The 22,271-nt window shown below is 49.3% G+C and overlaps 9 protein-coding genes across 9 annotated transcripts; 6 read left to right on the plus strand and 3 right to left on the minus strand.

The window, feature by feature from the left end:
• Window positions 1-99: 99 nt before the first annotated feature.
• N7511_006015 (uncharacterized protein) lies at window positions 100-1,302 on the minus strand (the record flags this gene model as incomplete). The annotated part of the gene is made up of 3 exons (XM_057128392.1): window positions 100-595; window positions 649-926; window positions 979-1,302. The coding sequence occupies 3 exons, from the start codon at window positions 1,300-1,302 to the stop codon at window positions 100-102; spliced, it is 1,098 nt and encodes a 365-aa protein (XP_056982948.1).
• A 903-nt stretch (window positions 1,303-2,205) lies between these two features.
• Window positions 2,206-4,110, plus strand: N7511_006016 (flavin-containing monooxygenase; the record flags this gene model as incomplete). The annotated part of the gene is made up of 1 exon (XM_057128393.1): window positions 2,206-4,110. The coding sequence occupies one exon, from the start codon at window positions 2,206-2,208 to the stop codon at window positions 4,108-4,110; it is 1,905 nt and encodes a 634-aa protein (XP_056982949.1).
• A 1,910-nt stretch (window positions 4,111-6,020) lies between these two features.
• On the plus strand, window positions 6,021-7,683 carry N7511_006017 (sugar porter family MFS transporter; the record flags this gene model as incomplete). Its single annotated transcript, XM_057128394.1, has 2 exons — window positions 6,021-6,203; window positions 6,259-7,683. 2 exons carry the CDS (start codon window positions 6,021-6,023, stop codon window positions 7,681-7,683), a joined length of 1,608 nt encoding a protein of 535 aa, XP_056982950.1.
• Window positions 7,684-9,037: 1,354 nt separating this feature from the next.
• N7511_006018 (intradiol ring-cleavage dioxygenase) lies at window positions 9,038-11,619 on the plus strand (the record flags this gene model as incomplete). The annotated part of the gene is made up of 7 exons (XM_057128395.1): window positions 9,038-9,287; window positions 9,348-9,503; window positions 9,556-9,698; window positions 9,763-9,928; window positions 10,007-10,422; window positions 11,074-11,197; window positions 11,249-11,619. The coding sequence occupies 7 exons, from the start codon at window positions 9,038-9,040 to the stop codon at window positions 11,617-11,619; spliced, it is 1,626 nt and encodes a 541-aa protein (XP_056982951.1).
• Window positions 11,620-12,103: 484 nt separating this feature from the next.
• Window positions 12,104-12,841, plus strand: N7511_006019 (GNAT family N-acetyltransferase; the record flags this gene model as incomplete). The annotated part of the gene is made up of 1 exon (XM_057128396.1): window positions 12,104-12,841. One exon carries the CDS (start codon window positions 12,104-12,106, stop codon window positions 12,839-12,841), a length of 738 nt encoding a protein of 245 aa, XP_056982952.1.
• A 567-nt stretch (window positions 12,842-13,408) lies between these two features.
• Window positions 13,409-14,768, minus strand: N7511_006020 (aminotransferase class I/II-fold pyridoxal phosphate-dependent enzyme; the record flags this gene model as incomplete). Its single annotated transcript, XM_057128397.1, has 3 exons — window positions 13,409-13,735; window positions 13,791-13,933; window positions 13,988-14,768. The coding sequence occupies 3 exons, from the start codon at window positions 14,766-14,768 to the stop codon at window positions 13,409-13,411; spliced, it is 1,251 nt and encodes a 416-aa protein (XP_056982953.1).
• A 291-nt stretch (window positions 14,769-15,059) lies between these two features.
• bioDA (adenosylmethionine-8-amino-7-oxononanoate aminotransferase) lies at window positions 15,060-17,574 on the plus strand (the record flags this gene model as incomplete). The annotated part of the gene is made up of 4 exons (XM_057128398.1): window positions 15,060-15,238; window positions 15,300-15,393; window positions 15,440-17,351; window positions 17,402-17,574. 4 exons carry the CDS (start codon window positions 15,060-15,062, stop codon window positions 17,572-17,574), a joined length of 2,358 nt encoding a protein of 785 aa, XP_056982954.1.
• A 623-nt stretch (window positions 17,575-18,197) lies between these two features.
• On the minus strand, window positions 18,198-20,236 carry N7511_006022 (acyl-CoA oxidase; the record flags this gene model as incomplete). Its single annotated transcript, XM_057128399.1, has 7 exons — window positions 18,198-18,718; window positions 18,771-18,825; window positions 18,882-19,407; window positions 19,469-19,618; window positions 19,671-19,790; window positions 19,839-20,037; window positions 20,101-20,236. 7 exons carry the CDS (start codon window positions 20,234-20,236, stop codon window positions 18,198-18,200), a joined length of 1,707 nt encoding a protein of 568 aa, XP_056982955.1.
• Window positions 20,237-21,284: 1,048 nt separating this feature from the next.
• On the plus strand, window positions 21,285-22,262 carry N7511_006023 (uncharacterized protein; the record flags this gene model as incomplete). The annotated part of the gene is made up of 2 exons (XM_057128400.1): window positions 21,285-22,030; window positions 22,088-22,262. The coding sequence occupies 2 exons, from the start codon at window positions 21,285-21,287 to the stop codon at window positions 22,260-22,262; spliced, it is 921 nt and encodes a 306-aa protein (XP_056982956.1).
• Between the last annotated feature and the right edge of the window lie 9 nt (window positions 22,263-22,271).

Raw genomic sequence — 22,271 nt, forward strand, 5'->3', positions numbered from 1 at the left:
ATTCAGATTCTTGTATGATATTGAGCAGAATTCATTCAATTGCCACATACCCTATCGCAAACCCATTTTAGCAGCCATAGACCCTGACTGAACTTGGGATTAGAAAGCTAACCAGACCAAGGCACCAGCAGTGCCAGCCATAGTCCAGAGAGGAATACCCAAGGACACTCCTCCTCCGGGTTGTGTGCTTTCTGTGGTGGCACCAGTCTCTGTCGCCGTAGTTGTTGAACTCTCACCTCCGCTGGCATTTCCCTTTCCAGTGACCACTGCATTGGCCGAAGCAACAGTGACAGTATGATACAATGCTCTCGAAGATTGGCCAAACTGCCAAGTAAAAGTATCACCGCTAATCGGAGTGGAAACCACACCATTTCCATTCGATAGGGTTTTAGTACCATTAGATGGCATGCTGCTGGGCTGGTAATATTTGCTAATAGCACCAGCATCAGCGCGGCCATACCCCAAATCGCCTGCGCAATCATATGCCTCAAGATATGGCCCACACTCTGCCCAGTCATTAGGTACAAATACTGCATCATTCCACTCGGTTACGCCAAGCAGGGAAGGCTTTGTGTCGGGGCAGGTGTCATAAATTCTGCAAATTGGTTAGCAGAGACATAAAGACTAACTGGGAAGACTTCAACATACGCAGAGATTATAGCACTCATTCCACAGCAGGTACAGGCTTTCCCGTAGTCTACAATTGCATCGGTCTTCGTAATTTGGTTGAGGTTGGTCATATTGTTGCTGCACTCCGTCATTTGGAGCGAAATCAAGTACTCTTTCTTTTCAATTTCTCCAAGGTTGCAAGAACAGGAATCGGGGGCATCGTCGGGTGCTGGCCAGAATGGCACAGTATCGTAATTGGGCTTGGTGCAGAGAGTAAAAAAGTCACCGACGGTATTCTGGTATTCACAGGAATAGACCTGTAGATGTGTTAGCGGCGAGTAGTTGAAGTTAAGTTATTCTACTACTGACTTGGTTCCAGCAGCTTGCACCAGCACAGTCAATTTGGTGTGCAGACTGCTGGCATCCACAAGCATTTATACAATCAATGCCTAGACCGGGGCATTGCTTGTTCATGCAGGCAACACTGCCATCGCAAGAGTCGTAACACGCTTGACTCCCACCAGCACAGTTATCCTTCACACAACTTGTGTACTCTGCATCTGCAGCCTTGTAGCAGGAAGTGAATCCCTTAGTATCGGCACAAACAGACGCATCAAAATAGCCAACTTTCTCCGAAAGCGCGGAAGAAGCCAAAGCCCCCAAGGCAAGAAACAAACGCAGCTGGCATACCATTGTCGCAAATGATCCAATTCAAAAGAACAAAAACCCCGAGCTATCCATCGCCAGGTGCAAGCCTACTTAAAGACACGACCGATGCGGCTGCAGGGATCACTAGACCCTGCTTACCCTGATTTCTAGGGCTGGTCCCTGAAACGGCTCGAATCAAATCGCGAGATCGGCGGAGATCTTTGTTATCCGACCATATCGATTCCAAGTCGTTCGTATTTCTCGCCAGAACTAACCTCGTGTGGACTCAAAATGCGAGGCTAAGGGTCAACCGGGAGCCAAGACTTGCCGGGCCAATGAGGGTTGATTGCTCGGTTTGAGACTAGAGTATGGCGTTCTTGGCGCCAGTGTATTTGCTCGGAGATCGCCCTAATACCTTTTCAGGGTTCAGGACAGGATATTTGTTTGGCTACTGTATCAGGGAATGGGATCGGTGACTAGTGTTGTTGCTAAACTTTCTAGCATTCCCTCTGTTATTGGTTTTCCGTCCGAGGCAATAGCCAACAGATATGATCGGGTTATTCCTGGTCAACGGTCTTACAATCTTATACTGTAGATCGCTGATCACAATGTGAGACTTGTAAGAGAAATATGATCTGGCATACTACGTAATAGTTTCTTGAGGCTCCGACTTCAACTTGGCCACTCTATAGCAGGTTGGTTATCTAGATGCAGATTTTAAGACCAGGAACGACAAATATTGCTTTCAAACTGAATTGATTGTTCTAGATCATTTTGTTCACACAGCCAGCTATCCCTTGCATGAGAAATGTACATCAATGCATCTAAAATCACGCATGAGCCTTGCTTGTTGACAAGCACCAACCTTTATTATGAGGCCATCCATAATAGATACCTAGCAATAAGTGCCATCTCCAACATTTTGTCAACCTTCTACGATCCATCATCATGGGTGAGCCTGGCATTAGTCATGAAGAGATGGGTCTCACCAACAACCCAGCCGTAAACAGGCCTGAGACTAGCAACTTGAACACGAAAGACACATATAGGCGATATGATTCCGAGCGCGAGAAAAGACTGCGACCAGAAGGCTTTGCACAATACGTCGAGTTAGATGACACAGCAGACATGTATCCAGCTGAGAGGATAGCAAGCAACGACAACCTCATCCGGGAAGAGACCTTTCGAGTCCTAATTGTTGGCGCTGGCTTTGGGGGGTTGTTATTTGCGGTGCGTCTGCTGCAAACAGGCTTTTGTCAAGCACATCAGATACTCCTTGTGGATAAAGCCGGTGGTTTCGGCGGAACGTGGTGGTGGAATCGATATCCCGGTTTGACTTGCGATGTGGAAAGTTACATCTACATGCCCTTGTTGGAGGAGATGAACTACATGCCTTCTCACAAGTATGTCTCTGGAAATGAGTTGAGAGAGCATGCGAAGCGAATCGCCGATCGATGGAGACTCACGAACCGAGGTTTGTTTGGAACAAAGGTCGACAGATTTGACTGGAGTGATGAGGAGACCCAGTGGAGCGTACAGGTAACGACCAAGGATCACGCAGCTGCGATCCTCAAATCGGAGTTTGTCATTTTGGCTGGCGGCCTGCTGGACTCCCCCAAGAGACCGAAGCTGAATGGCCTCGACACATACCAAGGCCATGTTTTCCATACGTCGCGCTGGGACTATGCTTACACTGGAGGGAGCCCAGAAAATCCCATCATGAGCCAATTGTGTGATAAGACGGTTGGGTTTGTGGGCACAGGTGCCACCGCTGTCCAGGCAGTTCCTCACTTGGCCCAGTGGGCGAAGAAGCTTATTGTATTTCAGCGTACACCATCATCTGTGGATGTTCGAGACAATTCAGTCACAGATCCTACCTGGTGGGAAACGATGACCCAAGAGAAAGGGCCCAAATGGCAACGAGAACGGATGGAGAATTTCAACTCCTTCGTATCCAATGATACTATGCGGCAAGACGTCAACATGGTGAATGATGCATGGTCCCAAATGCCCTCCTTCAGTGCATTGATCGGAAGTCCCAAATCTTTGCAGCCTGACTACCTCGCATGGATGCAATCGTTAGACATTAATCGACAGGGGAAGATTCGCCATCGTGTTGAGGCCACAGTCACTGACCCGGCAACTTCACAGCTCCTGAAACCGTGGTATCCAGGCTGGTGCAAGCGCCCCTGCTTCAGTGACAACTTCCTCCAAGCCTTCAATAAACCCAATGTCAAACTGATAGACACCGAGGGAAAGGGCGTACAGACAGTGTCAGACCGGGGTATTGTCGTGGATGGCAGAGTAATCAATCTGGACGCCATCATCTTCGGTACAGGATACAGTCTTGGAAGCAACACTGCCTGTGAACATGTGCCCATCATCGGACGAGACCAGAAGACCCTAAAACAGAAACGGGAGGAAGAAGGGATGGCCTCACTGCATGGTATTATGAGCTCTGGATTTCCCAATTTGTTCTTTCCAGGTCCATATCAAGCCGGGGCGTCTCCAAACCAGGTCTACGTTCTGGACCAGCTTGCAATTCAAGTGGCATACATCATCTCGGCAGCAGGCAGGGGATCAAAAATTCAAAGATTTATGGTTGTGCCTAGTAGTGCCGCGGAAGAAGGATGGACGAAAGAGGTGCTGTTGAGAGCACGAGCCCTTGAAGGTGTCGCTAACTGTACCCCTGGATATTGGAACCGAGAAGGTGCTCGGCTCGATGAGAAGGAGACATTCAAGGCAGCCCGATTTTGCATCTGGGGACAAGGGATCAAGGATTATGTGGACCACCTTGAACACTGGCGACGGGATGACCGGTTAGACGGTCTTGAGATTCAGCATTATTCATGACCGAGAGAAAGGGGATATTAGATTATGAAAAGTCCAAACCAGAACCTTGGAACGATGAAGAATTTAGATGAAGAGCGAATGTCACCATAAACAAGTAACCCTAACTCCTCACTCATCGCATCACGAAACTATAATTGCCGGACATTAGGACTCTTCTGGTTTCCGGTGAGAAATGCCAGACCTGGGGAAGCTCCTCTTCTCCTCATCTCCCCCAGAACTCCAGGACTCCCGGTATCCGGAAATCCGGAGTGTCTCCAGGTGTCTCTCCCCGTTGGCCGAAAGTAGGAACCCAGGCCTGAACCGAACCCACCATACTGTGCCAGCCTAACGAAATTGACTCACCGGCATGGCGAAGAGCATCGGACCATGTTCCTCGGCTCACCAAAAGACGGGGCAAAAAGACGGGGACAACCGGTCTTCGGTCGGGAGAACATACGGCACAGCGTGTATCCACTTCATCGGTCCCCCAGAATGAGAGACCACATGGCCCACCTGCAGCTAGAACAGGTCAAGACAAGCGACGGAGATGAACCCAGGAACTTCATGAACCCTAATAAACCGAACAAACCAATAAACGAGAGCGCTTAGACAGTTTATGTAGCATTTGCTGGATTTGGAACACGCCAGCGAGGGGAGGGGGGGGGGATCAGAACAGCCCAAGTTATAGAGTCGAGCCACTCTGTACTATAGCGTGAACCCGAAAGCGAAGGATATGGTAGTGTAGCATGCCACCTCCACCCCGCCAAGAATACCCAGAGATTAGGGGCCCGACATTAACCCGTGGCAAATTACTCGCAGAGATTTCTAGGGAGCCAAGGTTACCAAGACCCTATGACTGGTTGGTTCCCCCGGAGAGAAACGCCAGGAATCTTGTCTGGGGGTGGAACCCAACTCGGTTATGCCCGAGAGATTGATCGTCTGCCTGTCATGATGATCTGTTTATTTTCTAGTTCCAGTCGATGTTTAGGTTCTATGCTCGCTCATTCATGGGGTCGATGAGGCCTAGACTAGAGGATGAGACCCTGAAAGATCCCCCATCCGAAATAGATTATAGACACAGTGTATAGTCAGCCCGCCTTACGCCAAGACCCTTTGCCCACTAAGAGGGAAAGTGATATTTCGTGGCGTCCCCCAGGTCTGTGCTTTGAGACGGCTGGCGATGTGACATTATGCGGAATCACGGCAGTTGCAGGGTCAGCAGGCCAAAGCGTGTCTAACCTGCAAGGGATCGCAGAATGGAAAGCGAAGCAACGAGGACACTAACGACCACCAATTTTAAAAATAGGAAGCGAGAGGCAAAGGCGAGAACCCGAAAGGGTCAAAGGGTCCCTGCAAAAGGTACGCAAAGGGCAAAAAGGAGAAGAAAAAAACTTCCCATGGCACGTGGTCCACCGCATCCGACCAATCAGAAACCCAAAGAGGCCGGACTGCAGGCCTAAAGGGGATAGTCTCGCCGGTCCCGAGGGTCCAGCCCGAGGCTCTGTTGGGTGTGGCCCCCCACTTCAACGGCACCAGCCAGCCAATCACAGGCCCGAATTCCCCGTTCTTTCCCCGGAGTCCCTCATCAACCAATCAGCATCGACTTCCCCGGTTTCCTATACTTCCCAGCCCGACTTGGCCTCTTCTTCTGTAGCCGAGAAGTTGAGGAGCCGACAGTTTCCCATGCCCGAGCCCAAAGCTGAGCTAGCGTTTGCGTTTTTGCTTTTTTCATTTTTTGACTTTTTTGGTTTTCTGACCATGGGGTCTGGGGATGCTTAGTCGAGCGGGTCCATCGTAGTATAAATCTTACTCTCCTCCCCCCTCAGTCTCATTCCTTTTTCTCGTATCCCTTCACATCTTTCAGATCTTTTTAAAGAAACCCTTTCAGTCTCCTACAACTTTACCCCCTTGCTCTTGCTCTTGATCTCACCATGCCTGGTGGTGGAGTCGTCTCCTCGCCTGCGGACACCGAGCGTGTCGAGGCCCCGGTCACATTCAAGGCCTACTTGATGTGTGCCTTTGCTGCCTTTGGTGGTATCTTCTTTGGATATGACTCTGGTTATATCTCTGGTGTTCTTGGAATGAACTACTTCATTCAGAAGTTCGAGCATCTCGTGAGTACCTCCTGATGTCCACCGCTGGGAACTGCCCGCTAAATCTTTCCCATAGGACCCTGCTACTACTCCTTCCGACCTCTTCGTGGTTCCCTCCTCCCGCAAGTCTCTCATTGTCTCTATTCTGTCTGCTGGTACATTCTTCGGTGCTTTGATTGCTGGTGATCTGGCTGATTGGTTCGGTCGTCGTACCACCATCATCACTGGTTGTGGCATTTTCATCATTGGTGTTGTTCTGCAGACTGCTGCCAGCAGCCTGGGTCTCCTCGTTGCTGGTCGTTTGATTGCCGGTTTCGGTATCGGTTTCGTCTCGGCCATTATCGTTCTCTACATGTCTGAGATTGCCCCACGCAAGGTTCGTGGTGCCATCGTCTCCGGCTACCAGTTCTGCATCACCATCGGTCTCATGCTGGCCTCGTGTGTCGACTATGGCACCCAGAACCGCCAGGACACTGGTGCCTACCGCATTCCTATTGCCCTCCAGATGCTCTGGGCTGTTATCCTGGCTAGCGGTCTGTTCTTTTTGCCCGAGTCGCCTCGTTACTTCATCCGCAAGGGCGAGAAGGAGAAGGCTCGTGATGTGCTCGCCCGTATTCGTGGCCAGCCTGTTGACTCCGAATACGTCACCCTGGAGCTGAACGAGATTGACGCCAACAACCAGTACGAGATGATGCACATCCCCCAGGGTGGCTACTTCACCACCTGGCTCAGCTGTTTCAGCGGCAGTCTCTGGGAGCCCAACAGCAACCTGCGCCGTACGATTCTCGGTACATCTCTCCAGATGATGCAGCAGTGGACCGGTGTCAACTTTGTCTTCTACTTCGGTACCACCTTCTTCAAGCAGCTCGGCACAATCCAGGATCCTTTCCTCCTGAGCATGATCACCACCATTGTCAACGTCGTTTCCACCCCGCTCTCCTTCTACGCCATTGAGAAGCTCGGTCGTCGTCCCCTCCTCCTCTGGGGTGCTCTCGGCATGGTTATCTGCCAGTTCATCGTCGCCATCATCGGTGTTACTGATGGTGCCAACCCTGCTGCTGTCTCTGCCATGATCGCCCTCATCTGTATCTACATCTTCTTCTTCGCCACCACCTGGGGTCCTGGTGCCTGGGTCGTCATTGGTGAAATCTACCCTCTGCCCATCCGTTCCCGTGGTGTCGCTCTCTCCACCGCCTCCAACTGGCTCTGGAACTGCATCATCGCCGTCATCACCCCCTACATGGTCGATGCCGACAAGGGCAACCTTGGCGCCAAGGTCTTCTTCATCTGGGGCTCCCTCTGCGCCTGCGCCTTCATCTACACCTACTTCCTCATCCCCGAGACCAAGGGTCTCACCCTGGAGCAGGTTGACAAGATGATGGAGGAGAGCACCCCTCGCACATCCGCCAAGTGGAAGCCTCACTCCACCTTCACCGCCGAGATCGGCCTTGTCGACGAGAAGATGGCTACCGGTCCTACCATTACCCAGCAGGAGGTTTAGATTTGATCTATTGCTCTAATCTGACCTATCAGACTGGCTCTGATATGGTGGTATCTTTTGTTATTTAATCATTTGAGATTTAGGTGCTCAGTAATTTACGCTTGTCTCAAGCCATTTACTCTGACTCTTACTCTCTACGCCTGTTACTGTCTCTACCACGTGTTGATGTTTGATGTGTTCCTGTTCAATATCCATGAAGCTGCATGTATCATAATTGACTAATTTTTATTGCTAAATCTTGTTCTCGTAAATTCGTATTAACTTATTCTCAAGAAAGCCAAGGCGGGTAAACTACGGCCTAATAGACCAATCCGATTCACACTGAGCATATGCGCCACACTGTCGAACGCGCGACAAAAGGACGCTTCCAAGCAATTGCCAAGAATTGCGCGGTTTATCTCCCGACGAAACAGAACTTGTCACAGGAAGAGATGCCAAGGAGAAGTACGTATGCCATCCGTGTCCACGTTGAAACCAACCCCTGGGGTTAGACCCTAGTCTACTCTACACTCTAGTACACACAGTGCTAGTTCCCATTCGTTCATTAGCTATAGTTACAGGGATCTTGCTGGTGCTCTGTCGCATTTGCATAACGGAGGATATCCGTGAGGAGTCAGGACGGATCTCCGACGCATTACCGATCTTCCTTACAGTGCAGAGGGAAGGCATCATTTTGATGTCTTTGACTCTTTCTTCATACAACTCATTCAACATTTAGGGTGTAAGGTCCAAAAAAAGTCCACATAATCTATTCTAATGGTGTTTTGCCAACATCGATTATTTCAGCTACGATGGCAAATCGACTTAACATGCAACTGTACTTTATAGCTACAGCATCCGGCATTGGACCCTGTTCCTCCGCTTACTCACCAGGAACTAAGAATCCAGTATTCCTTGGCTGGCATTAGTCGATGATGATCGACGGGGGTTGAACATCTGTTTGCTTGAAGGGCCGTCGTGCATTCTCCTCCTTCATCACTTACAATCCAATCAACCCCAGCCTATTTCAAAGTCCTTGGCAGAAGGCTGCTTTCTGCTCGTGATCGAAGCATCATAGGGCTCCGACGCCAGCTTGGTAGCGGCGTTTTTCTGAGAAATGTGTCGTGTTCTATTTGTCGATACTGCCATGGGACCCTGACTTTCGTCGTCAGCTTCATCAATCAAGGGGATCTTGCGGACTACACTATTCTCAATGAAGAAGCTCTCCGTTTTCAACACATGCAATTGACCTACAAAAAACATATAATAGACTTGTTGATTCCGCTACGAGACATCCATAATTCATCCAAACAACAATCCCGAGCTCCAAGTCAAATCATCCCTTTGAATACCGATTTCATCTGTATCAGCAATAATGCTTCATCTTTCATCCATAGTTTACCTCGGTCTAGTTGGCCTGACAATCTTTGTATCCGCCCATCCAGGACATGATATCAAAGCAGAAGCTGCTGAACGAGCTGCATTCCTTCAAAATGCCCCCATTCACGCACGAAGTCTTGCTCAGTGTGCGTCTAAGCTGAAAGCGAGAGGCCATGAGAGACGGAGTGTAGTGCGTCGCGAAATGGCTGTCAAGCATTTGCGTCGCCGTCGTGGTATTGACTATGGTATGTCCCAGCCAAAGACCTGGCTTTAGATAGCCCTGACTAAAGTGATGTCTATTATAGCTGGATCATTCATCAAAGCCCGCAGTCTAGCTGAAGATTTGACTATCTCGCATCACTCGAACCTCACGGGCATTGATCTCTCTTCTGATCCGAGCATTTTGTTCGGATCTGGGGGAACTTGTATCCTTGCTCCTGATGTTACTCAGGGGCCTTACTGTTTGTCAATGAAATCCAAATTGTGGGCTGAAAGCTTTCTTATATGATGCAGATGTCTCAGGTGAACTTGTTCGAGAGGACATCGTCGAATCCCAGCAGGGTGTCCCTCTTTACATGGATATCCAGTTGATCGATACCAATACTTGTGATCCACTTCCGGATATCTATATGGATCTCTGGCATTGTAATGCTACTGTGAGTTAAATCGGTTACCTGTCTTTGAGCCCTAATCGAGGGACACTATTAATGGTTATATCAGGGCGTTTACTCCGGCATCGTTGCAGGTGGAAATGGAGATTCTTCCGACGAAGAAAACATCAATACCACTTGGCTGCGAGGGATTCAGGCTAGCGATGGAGATGGCGTCGTTCACTTTGAATCTGTCTTTCCGGGTCACTACACAGGTCGAACAGCTCACATTCACGGTATGCTACTCACTATCCACACCTCACACAATCCTTCCACGAGATACTTTAAAGTACGGAAACCCTAACAAGAGCAAGTTCTCACCCACCCCAAAAACGAAACCAAGATCCTGGTCAACGGCACAATAACAGGTCTCTACAAGACCCATTCGTCATACGTGGGCCAAACATTCTTCGACCAAGATCTAATAACCGCAGTGGAGTTGACAGCTCCCTACAACACCAATACGCAAAGTCTAACGACAAATGCCGAAGATGGGATTCTATCGGAAGAAGCAGAAACGATTGACCCATTCATGGAATACGTTTATCTCGGTGATGATATCTCCGATGGAATTTTCGCTTGGATTTCCGTTGCTGTGAACCCGACTGTTGATCGGGATGTTACGCCTGCTGCTTACAATACTGAGGAAGGGGGTATTGCGAATCCTGATTCTGGCATGGGCGGGCCTGGTGATGGGCCTGGGGGTGCTCCTCCTGGATTCTCGGGGACTGTTGGTGCTAGGCCTACAGGAATTTAGGTGATGGTATCGTTCCCATGGGGTTGAGGAGTTGGAGACTGCACGGTACCGAAAAATGAAGGAGTGAATCTCAGTAAGAGAATCATATTCAATTTCAGATGTAGATTTCTTTCAGGCTCTTTTTTTTCTTTGCAAGCGATAGTCACAGGTCAATACTGAGACTCGAAAGAAGGATAAAACCTTACAAAGATCCCTTTTTCGCCAAGGTTCATGTTACAAAGCATGCATTCAAACAAAGATATTTGCACAATGGCCTTTTTGCTCAATCGAACTCCATTTTTGAGGCGTTGAAAGGAGGCATCGAGTCAAGACGTCTTTGGCCTCGACAAAAATCTCTTCTTGAAGCCTGAAGTATATAAAGTAGTGCAGCATCCCGAGATAAAAGTTCCAGTATCATTCACACTATTGACTCTTCCACAGTATCAAACTGTGACCGATTCAGCTTACCCCCTATACACCCAAACTTTGACTTACCCCAACAACACAGAGTCTCTTCAAGTGATAATCATGCCCGACTCATCGCATAATCGCAGACCGATTACTCGGGGCAGGCGAATCCCAGCCCCGGAAATTTGTACGAATCAACACAGCAATAGTATTAGTCTAACCGCTTCCCCTCCCCAGTATCGCGACTTGTCCCCCGCTCCTCCATACTACTCTGCCCTTCTAGCAGAAGACAAAGACCCAATTATTCCCTTTAGCCTGATCCGATTCTCCCGTGACTCAAATGTGATCATTGGACACTTTGGTGAGTGGCTCTGTAGCGCCCATTTTGTGTGGTCCATGTGCGCAATTCTAGCTGACAGTGGCACTGACGAAGAGTGGACAGAGGTCTTCAAACAGTGGCGACCACAATGGGAGCAAACTGAGATGAACTTGCGAGACATTTGTGAGCGACAGCTTACAGACCCTAGCTTCCCTATTGACTTTAGCATTCCTTCAGCACCGGTTGGACGTATGATTGTTCGACAGACCAGTGCCCCATTTACGAGCTGGCATATTAACGGACGAAAATTCCGGTTCAGCAATGAAGAGAATTTCGATGTTCATAACCACGAGAAGAACTTTGATGAGTTCAGGCGGTCTTTGCTGAGCCTGTACTGGCCTAATGATGAGAGCTTTGAAATTGCCCTCATGGATACAACCTGGCTTGGTATTGATATCGAGTAATTAGGGGGCGATCTACAGGTGAGAGCCATTGGATCTTCTGCTTTTCTTATTTTCATAGGTCAATTAATTTCTATTTTTTTTTCTAATAGTCTCTCTTTATCTTTCCTTTACCGCAAATACAGTTCTATGATTTTGTTTCTCAATTAATCGACCGGTTTGAACGAACTTTTATGTAGAGAGGAATTCCATTGTTCACGTGTAGATCACATATGGGCTTCTGTATAAATTGCAGTTTGAGTTCCCAACCTTCCTCATGCATCCAAGTAAACTAGAACCGATTCAAGAATAGAACATAGCACCCCCCAAGAAACAAGCCCTTCCAGAGATCTATGCGCAAGCCCGAGGATTAGCCGGGATGACTAATATATGCTCTGGCCCCCGGGCTGTCAACCGGGGGGCACTTGGACACATGTACTAGTTCTCTCCTTGCTCTCATTCTCGCATCTTCATTGACTTGCAAGTTGCCTTTTTAAACTGTATCACAATGGATCACGGATTACGTATCGAACCAATCAGCCAAGCTGAGGATTTCACCCAGGCTTTTCACTGTGCAAGCGAAGCTTTCGGGCGTCAAGCCAAAGATGCTGTCTGGATGTGCATGAACCCAGACTGGGAAAAGCCCGCAGGAATTGCGCGTGGAGCTGCAGCAATGGTTTCTCGTTGGTCCACCATTACTCAGAACCAAGATGGCCTTCCCAACACCGTTTTCCTCAAAGCTACCCTCCCCAACTCCGAGGGCGGCCGTGTAATCGCCGGGTGTGCCATTTGGGTCCAGGCTTCAGCCGTCGAAGGTCATGGTGATAAGCCAGCAGAGAATCTTGGTGAAGCCTTACAGCTGGAATCGCTCTACCCCGGAAATGAAACAGAACAGCGATATATCACACAAGTGATGAGTTCATTTTTCCGACGCCGCAATCAGGTTATCCAAGAAAAGGCGACCGCCACGCCGCCCGCAGTGATGATCCTGGATATGTGCGTCGTCGATCCAGCCTATCAGCGAAAGGGCCTCGCACGAGCCCTGGTGCAATGGGGTCTTGATGAAGCCCAGCGACGTGGCGATTTGGAGGCTATCACAGAGGCATCTGCCATGGGCCGACATGTATACGGTCAGATGGGCTTCAAGCCTGTCGGCACTGATATTGACTACATTGTCGATCCGGAGTTTGCACACCGCGACAGGCCTGCCAATCTATTCATGCGAACCCGTGGTGGTAATGTATAATGTCTCAAAAGTCAATATATTTTACACTAAGTCAATATTATGTGAGAGAGAGGCTCGATTTGCCTACAATAACCAGAGGAATTTCCGAGTCACTACACACTATTCGGTTGTGATGACCATCACCACTTAAGCTTTCTACTCTCATGCATCTTGACTCTGAGATTGTGGCTCGATCGATGTAAATTTGGAATTAAAGACTCCGTAATTATGCAGAAATCAGTTACGATAAAAGCCCGACCTGACTAGCACTAGGTCTCACCGCCACAAATACGTAAATATCTAAACTTCTACATTAAACCCCCTGAGATCATTGTAAAAGAGCAGACATACGCACTTGACAGTATGCTCAAGGAAGATCTTATACAGAGCTTTAAGTACCAAGATTTACGAGGCATTGCTGTGCTAGAGCACAGCCTTGCAGAGCAAGTCAACTTTATTTTCCGCAACTGACATGATGAGAATCTCCAAAAAAAGGGTATAATTATAGCTCTGGGCTATAGATTTGGGGGCTCTGTCTCTTTCCTCGTTAATCTTCTAATATACCGTTATGTCGTCTGTTAGGGCACCTCATATCTTCGCTATCCGTTTACGACTGTCGTCTAGCCACAGCTGAATCGTTTGCACCAAGCCATCAATCTCGGCTTCCGTATTGCCTGCGTGCATGCAAACTCGTACCCGCTCTTTTCCATCGGGGATGGTGGGGGGCATAATTGCCCGAACGATGAATCCTTTCTCTTGACACGAACTGGCCAGCTGTCGTGGCTGTGATGTGCGAAGGGAGATGATGGGAGATGTGGGGAAATGGTCGACCTCAAACATGACAGATGGATGGGTATGAAGTCCATCTAGTTTCTGTCGAAGATGTCGAATCAATTGTTGAAGTCGATTCTGTAGCTGCAAGTCGATCAGTAATTTGAGCTCGGAACGTGTGCAGATGGTAGTAGCTTACCGATATTGTTTCACCAGATGAGAGGAGCTCATAGGCAGCACGTATCGACGCCAAGAACGGGTATCCCAGCGCAGTGGTATAGATGAGACTCCGGGCATAATTAATCAAGTAGTCCCTCGTCTCAGGTCCACAGAGCACCATGGCTAGAGGAATGTCAGTATATGATCCCAGGCGCTCGTCAATGTTAAAAGGCGTACCTCCGTGACTGGCCAGGGCCTTGCCAAAGGTATGTACTCGAATGAACATACGATCTTGTACACCAAGTTCCTGGATTACTCCAGCCCCCTTGGGTCCAAATACACCAGTCGCATGCGCCTCGTCAACATAGAAATATCCATTACCCGCAGGGAGCAGATCATCCACAACTTGAATGAACTCTTTGATAGGAGCCACATCTCCGTCCATGCTGTATATCGATTCAACAACCACAAAGACATTACGGCTGCCATTCCGAATCGCTGGATCCACCGCAATCTGGGCCTGGAGAACCTCTTTTAAGCCTGTTGGCGAACTGTGAGGGAACATCTTCCGAGCCCCCGCCCGGGAGAGACGCATTCCCTCGTGAGCACTGGCGTGAATGAGCTCATCATACAGAATCACATCCCCGGGCTGGGGGAGACTGGAGAGCACTCCGACATTAGCATCATAGCCTGAATTGAACAGCAATGCCGTCGGAGCTTGATGAAAGTCCGCGACAAAGTTTTCAAGCTCTTCCGCATACGCCGAATTCCCGTCCAAAAGCCGAGAACCGCCGCTGGCAAAGGGAAATGACGGAGGAGTGTTGTTCAGAAGCGCCAAAAACCCTTTGCGATAGGCGGGCGACGTTGACAATGAGAGGAAGTCATTGGAAGAGAAGTCTACCGCCGTCCGGGGTAGAACAGTTAATCTCCGGCGGGCAGACTTGGTTTCCCGAAGTGCTAGTGCTGCGGAGAGAGACTCCACGAGTGTCGGCGTTGACGATGTGTGAACTGAAGCCATTGTGAGGTTGTGATGTTCCAGGCACCTCTGCAGGAAGCCGTTGGCTGTGGATGTTTCTGGATGTTCCTGGATTCCGATCTCGGGATGATCGTCCACTTGATTATCTCCGAGGGAAACCGAGCCCAAACACGAACACGAGCCAATTGACAGACAATTGGCAGATAATTGGCAGGTAATTGGAGACGGAACCGCAACCGGTTGGGATTCAACGAGAATAACCTCGGTGAGTGGAGAGGTCACGGGATCCACCAGGTTGACTCGCCCGCCGCGATCTACAACTTCACCTCAACAATGCCTGTCGGTGCTGCGCTGTGGCGCAACTTGCGTGCGCATCAGGTCTATGGGGCCAATACTGATGTGGGAAAGACAATTGTCTCGACTGTGTTGTGCAATGCGATCCAACGGCAGAAACAACAAGCTGCATTCCTCAAGCCGGTGTCCACAGGAGCGTTGGACGACGCCGATGATCAGTAAGTTACAATGCTACAATTGGGCCCATTGCTTCGAGATCAGCCCCTAACTTACTTGCAGACACTTAAAGCGCTTTGGCGCGGGCACATTGACCAAATGTCTTTACCAATTCGATGACCCGGTTAGCCCGCATTTGGCTGCCAAGGACAAAGTGGTGAGTTCCGATATATTCTCGTCATTTACAAAGCTGATCGAGACAGATCCCACGAGACGATGATCTACTCGCCTCAATTCACAAGACTCTGTCCAGCTGGGCTCAGTCGGATATCGACTTTGCTCTTGTCGAGACTGCGGGGGGTGTCCACTCCCCAGGCCCCAATGGCAACTCACAGGCAGACTTGTACCGACCTCTTCGGCTGCCAATCGTGATGGTCGCAGACTCTCGCCTAGGGGGGATCTCTTCCTCCATCTCTGCTTACGAGTCGCTGCTACTTCGCGGCTATGACGTGCAATCGGTACTCTTGTTCCGAGATGACTACTACCAAAATCACGAATACCTCCGTGATTACTTTAAGAGCAAGAGCATTCCTCTAGTATCACTGCCAAAACCTCCATCTCGCCCATCTCAGCCCGGCGCAGATGATCAATTGAGAGATGAGGAAGCTATGCTCACCTATTACGAGAAGTCCGCACAGGAGTCTGACATTCTCAGACTCTTGGAGGAGATGACAGTCAAAAATACCGAGCGTATTGAACGTCTAGAAGAGATGGGCGACCGTGCCCGAGATCTGATCTGGTACCCTTTCACTCAGCACCAAGGCATGCAAGCCAAGGACATCACCGTGATTGACTCGGCCCACGATGACTACTTCCAGACGTTGAAATCCAACTCGTCCAAAAATACCGAAAGTCAATTACAGCCAACATTCGATGGGTCGGCATCCTGGTGGACTCAAGGTTTGGGCCATGGCAACCCTGATTTATCACTTTCTGCAGCCTACGCCGCTGGCCGGTACGGGCATGTTATGTTCGCGGGCGCCGTCCATGAACCGGCGCTATCTCTTGCGAGTCGCTTGCTGGAGACTATTGGAAACCCACGGTTCACCAAGGTCTTTTACACGGACAACGGAAGCACAGGAATGGAAGTGGCCGTAAAAATGGGTCTGCGCGCCTCTTGCGACCGCTACGGCTGGGACGCAAGCAAGGAGCAAATTGGCATTCTGGGTCTCAAGGGCAGCTATCACGGCGACACTATTGGTGTAATGGACTGCTCAGAGCCATCCACCTTTAACCAAAAGGTTGAATGGTACCGTGGCCGTGGTCACTGGTTTGACTTCCCGCTGGTCAAGATGGTTGGCGGGTCATGGAAAGTTGAGATTCCCGGTGAGCTTCAAGCGGATCTGGGTGATAATGCCGACTTTGCTTCATTGGGCTCAGTCTTCGATCTTGAACAGCGTATTGGATCTGCTACCGCTCAGCGCTACAAGGATTATATCCACCGCACCATTGAGGACTTGGTCCAGCGCCAGGGTATGAAATTTGGTGCTCTGATTATGGAGCCTGTTATCCTTGGTGCTGGTGGAATGCTCTTCTGTGACCCACTATTCCAGAGATGCCTGGCTGATGTCGTCCGCGAACACCCGGAGCTATTCTCTTCTGATGCTACTGCTCCTAAGGAGTCCCCGTCCTGGTCAGGTCTACCAATCATCTTTGACGAGGTGTTCACTGGTCTGTACCGTCTGGGCCGTCCCACATCTGCTTCATTCCTGGGCATTCACCCAGACGTTGCGGTCAACGCCAAACTTCTCACCGGTGGTTTGATCCCGCTTTGTACGACGGTGGCTAGCGAGGAGATCTTCAATGCATTTTCTAGCCCGGAGAAAAGTGATGCTCTCCTCCACGGCCACAGCTACACTGCGCACGCTGTAGGCTGCACGGTCGCTGTCGACTCACTGAAGACCATGGCACAGCTCGATTCAAACGGATCCTGGGATGGATTCCGCGATGACTGGCACAGCAGCTCAGTTGTTCCCTCTGGAGCCTCCACTCCCGATGTTTGGAGTGTGTGGTCCCAAGGTCTGCTACAGGACCTGTCCTGTGCCGAATCAGTGGAAAGTGTCTTTGCTATCGGGACTGTGCTTAGCATTTCCCTACGTGATGCCGAGGGTGGAGGTAAGGACCACCACGATCATAACACCATCTTCCCACTAACATTTCTGCAGGCTATACCTCCAACGCTGCCAAGGGTCTGCAAACAAAGCTCTCTATTGGCGGTGATAAGTTCAATGTCCACTCGCGCGTCCTTGGTAACGTTCTGTATCTCATGTCCAGTGTGACGTCGAAATCCGAGTCGTTGCAAGAGATGGAGAAGCTTCTCCGGTCGGCCTTGATTTAAATCGATAATTCATCTCCAGCCGACTACATCTCCTCGGGCGGATTTCACGAAAAGTCATGACGACACATGACATGGTGAGAATCGGTGATACTTCTAGCGAAACATGATTTTAAATAAAGAATTGAACAAAGCAGAATGCTGCATATGGAAGATGCATCTTGACGTAGAAATCGCCAAAATCCAAAGATCTTGCGATGCCATTGGCGCGATTGAGGCTCATTTAGGCTTCACGCGAACCGTGGGACGATCGGGGCTCTCAATCTTCGCATCCCTTGCGCGCGTATCTTTTCTCTGCATACAACTATGAATTATCGCGGTTTTCATCGGCCAGGCATATCGGGGATAGAGGTTCAGAAGTTCATTTCAAACTTCTGATTCCTAATTCGCCAGCTACGCGCATTACAATGGTCGAGGGCGGGAAATTGATGAAGTTTCAATTGAACCCCTAATTCATTCTGCAACAACCATAAATTGAAAGACTATCTTGAGATATCCAGCGCACTGCACATGAAAGGTACAGCCAAGTTCGTCACCGCATTTATATCCCAACTGTGGATTCAACACTGCGCAGATCCGGTTCTTGCTTTGATACACGCTTCATTGAATTGTTTGCGTAAGCCCTACTAGAGCTTGGAGGAAGGTCTCCCCGAGAACTCAAACTGTGCGTTTCCCGTGAACGTCTGAGAGGCATTGATAATGCCACTCCATCTGTCCGGGGACAGCATCGCCGCAGTACAATATGGCTCCACATCAAGATCATCTAGAAGAGTCTGCAAGCGAGGGTAAACGGCATCCAGGGCCTTGGAGTCCATCTCAAACTGAGTTGCCCGACTCAACCCGAGAGTCTCAGTATACCAAGCAGAGTCTACACTTATCGCATCGGCTTCGAAAAGTTCTAGCAAGGCCGGATCGACACATGCATCAACTGCAGCCTCATACGCCATGCGCTGTGCAATGGCTAGGACAAGAGGTCTGCATTGAGGTAGTATCTTTTTGCTGTACTCTTCTCCCCTGTGGTCCTGAATCCCTGTCATGTGTGCCTTGAGCTCGGCCATCACTCCAGCTTCGTGCTGCGCTAGCAGAGAGTTTGGCCTTTTGGCTGGAGGCACATCATACCGGCCAATAAGTATTTCAGTGGCCAGACCTGAGAGATATTAATAGGGCAGCCACAATGGAGCAGTTGAGAGTCAACATACGAATTGAAAGAACGAGCACCTCCCCTTCAGCGATACCGGTGGCTCGAGTCAGAGACTAAAAGTACAGGTCAGTCTCATTCAAAGTTGGGGTGTTTCAGAGATGCTTGTTACCTCAAATGCTGTCATTTGGTTATGAGGATAAACTCCCTGGGCACCACTCCGCTCAATCAGATCTTTCAGGCTACTCTGACCATTCTGTATAAAGAGGCATTTCACAATCACCGCTAGTCCATGTCTAGCATCCGGGTGGTATGCATACTGGCGGTTCGAATATAGATCGGTCATCCAATCGGCGAATGCCTCCATGACCGCAATGCGTGCCAGAGTATGAAGAATTGGAATCTGTTGAGTTCGGAATGAGATGATAGGAGCTCGTTTACCACGCGCACCCTGTTGCACCGTTCGGTTCTGACTATACGTTCCCACTGTGTAAACAGAACACTTGAGGAACGGAATGATCCAGAGACTCAGCGCCAATGCACCTGTTCCAAGACGACTGATAGAAGACAGAAATTGGTTTCGCAAATTGGCAGGCATTTCAAGTTTTCCAAGCATTGCTGACGGAGGGAGTCGAACCTGGTCGAACGATGTTAGACTGTGGTCTAGCATCTTGCCACCAGTGATTGACGGAAGAAGCCTATGGTATCAATGTAAGTCTTGAGCATCGTGCTATTGGGCCTTCTCTGGTTCATACATACCATGACTGTACACCCTTACACATCTCCTGTCCATCCGTAATAGGAACTAAAAACCCTCGAACTCCACGATCTTCGTCTTTCACCAAGAGACGCGCAAAAACAAGTCCAACGCGACGAACTCCGGGAATTGGCATAGATGGCGGCATAAACCTAACACCGTGTTACTTGAATGCACTCATAAGAAATGAGAGGGACCTCTTACTTCATAGCCCCAGCATTAGGTGTATGAAGGGTAAAACTACCATCCGCCCTCCAAGTGGCGGTGGTTTCCAGGTTCCTTGCATCACAGCCATGGCCGACCTCGTTGAGCATGAAAGAAGCTCTGTTTTCTGTTAGTAGGATCATTGGAAACACAAGTCACCAAACTTACGATACATCAAAGTTCAAAACCTGTTTCATAAAGGGCTTGAGGTCAGGTCTCTCCAGAACAAAGGGAGCGAGTGTCCCCGCCACCAGGTTGAACTGGATCGTGACCAGAATCTGGGCGGTCGTATCTCTGACAATGATATTGTCTCTGTGAACATCCCAAAATTTGGTAGTGAGATGATGCACATCTTCCAAGTTCAGATCTAATTTCAGTTCGCTTTCGTCTTAGCCCTTTTCCCGAGTTCATACACCGTGGTCAATCATACCATGTAATCTGGCAATATGCTTAGCTCGGAAATAAGAGCGTTGCAGCTCCTCCACGCGTGTGGAATCTTCATAGTGATGGTCAAATATCTTCAAGGAGAGAAGATCACGCGAAGAGGATTCGGATGGGGCTGGCATATCGCAGACTATTCTGTTCGTAACTATCCGAATGAATAGGATGAAAAACACTCGGTGGGAGATAATTCATGACCCTTTATATCATTCCAGATGCTAGAATGGACCAAAACTCGTAGTTTTTCGCCATACGAACAGAGGCCAACATGACGTTGCCAGTGAGGAGAAGTCGCCATGATCTTGCCCTGCTTCCTTCCGATTCGTATGGGATCTTCAAGATAGCAAATGCGATAGATGAAATGTGACAAAGTCTAATTCCGATTGTCGATATTATATAGTCCCAACTCAAGCAGGCAACATCGCGGAGGACTTCACTGATTGGTTCTATGCAGCATCTCCCCCACCAATCAACTCTGAGGGACGAGATCAACTGGTAAATATCCGGTCTTCGGTTCAGGCTTAGACCTTGACAGACTGCATAAACCTGTCATGGACGGTTACACAAAGCTGTATTGACGTCTGCTCCGGATTCGTGGCGTAGAGGCCATAACCACCGCTGATTCAGAGTTGAATGGATATTGATCTCGAACCTCATCACATCGAGCCAATCAGAGTGCATCGGAAGGCTTTGATATCATCGATAGCGATCCTGTGTAACTAAGAGAGGCCTATCATTGGGTTTACTCAACGCGCCACGAACAGTGACGAGTGGGCGGATGCAAGTCAGAGATCCACCGACTGAGCCAGTTGGAGAGAACCGAGGGAGCAATGATCATAGCCTCACTTATATCATGCTTATTTCAGACTCGCACATTGGGTGTCCTGGACTCGGACGATTACACCAACGAGGTCAATCTGGTCTCCTTTGGGACAGACCTGCGTGAGAGTCATTTGGCAAAGTTCGCTTTAAGAATCGACTGGCAGGATTCTTCGACACCACGAAAGCATATCCAGAGATCGTGTCACCTCGGCCAGCTTCGAGAGCGAGAAAATCTTCACCGACAGTCCGAACTCATTTCTGATTCATGATTCAGTGCCGATCAAAGCCAATGCCGTGTAACGCGTGAACAATAGGCGAAGGGCGAGAGATAGCATCTGCATCTATCCCAAGATGAAAAAGACCAAGGAGCTTATAACGCTGAAGCCTCCTCTCCTGGTCTACGGAATAGTTTTGGTTTTTACAATGGTCGCGCTCACAATGAATCCCTCACTTTTGGAGTTGCCGCGAATTGCAGCGCTGAAGGATCATCTTGGGCCGGTTTCCTTCAGCATCTCTTTCCTGGCAATCGTCCTCTACCATACGCAGCACCAAATCTCCATTTATCATCGGAAATTCCACAAGAAGAAGATATACCTGTACATCCATGTGTTCACAGGTCTCACCGGGGCGGTCCGGTATCGACTGAATGCGATATTCCAAAGAGACGCGGACCTCTTGCCCGATGCTCTGGATGTACTCTTCTGTCTCATTTGGTCATGGACGAGCTTCGAGCTGGTCAAGACACTCCGCCGAGGAGATCCTCGAACCACCCGGCCGCCGTATCAAGCGGGTGCCTGCCTACGTCCGGTCGTGACCCTGATTTCATTTTTCTGTGGCATACCCAGTCTATACAAGGTAGCGGTGTACGCGCTAGATAGCTTTGTCTATGCCCGATTAGCCATTTTCTTTTTCAGCTACACACCCTATATCCGAACCTATTCAGCGAGCCAGATCTATGCGATCTCCATTCCGCTAGTGGCAGCGCTGAGCGTCCATAACAGCCGAGTCCCTGGAGCATCATTGGTATTTATCTTCGCGACTGCCTATATTGCGAAGTTGAATGAATGGGTCACAAAGCAATCCCAAGCCATGAGACAGTGAGTGAAACGGAAGTGTAAGAAATATCATGAGAATGGAATTCTGACGGATATCAGGAGTTCTGAGGCTTCTCTTCAAAGCTCAGAATATAAGAAAAAACTGGTGTCTATGTTGATCGGACTGGGATTTGTGGAGTTGGAAGAATTAAGATTGGTGGCGGAACATGATGGGATCAAGAAGCCAGTCTATGACGATTATGTTTCAAAGAAGTATGGAGAAGAAGATTTTTGATCTCACGAG

Source organism: Penicillium nucicola (assembly GCF_028828085.1).
Source record: "Penicillium nucicola strain IBT 29836 chromosome Unknown utg000006l, whole genome shotgun sequence".
NCBI classification, from domain to species: Eukaryota; Fungi; Ascomycota; class Eurotiomycetes; order Eurotiales; family Aspergillaceae; genus Penicillium; species Penicillium nucicola.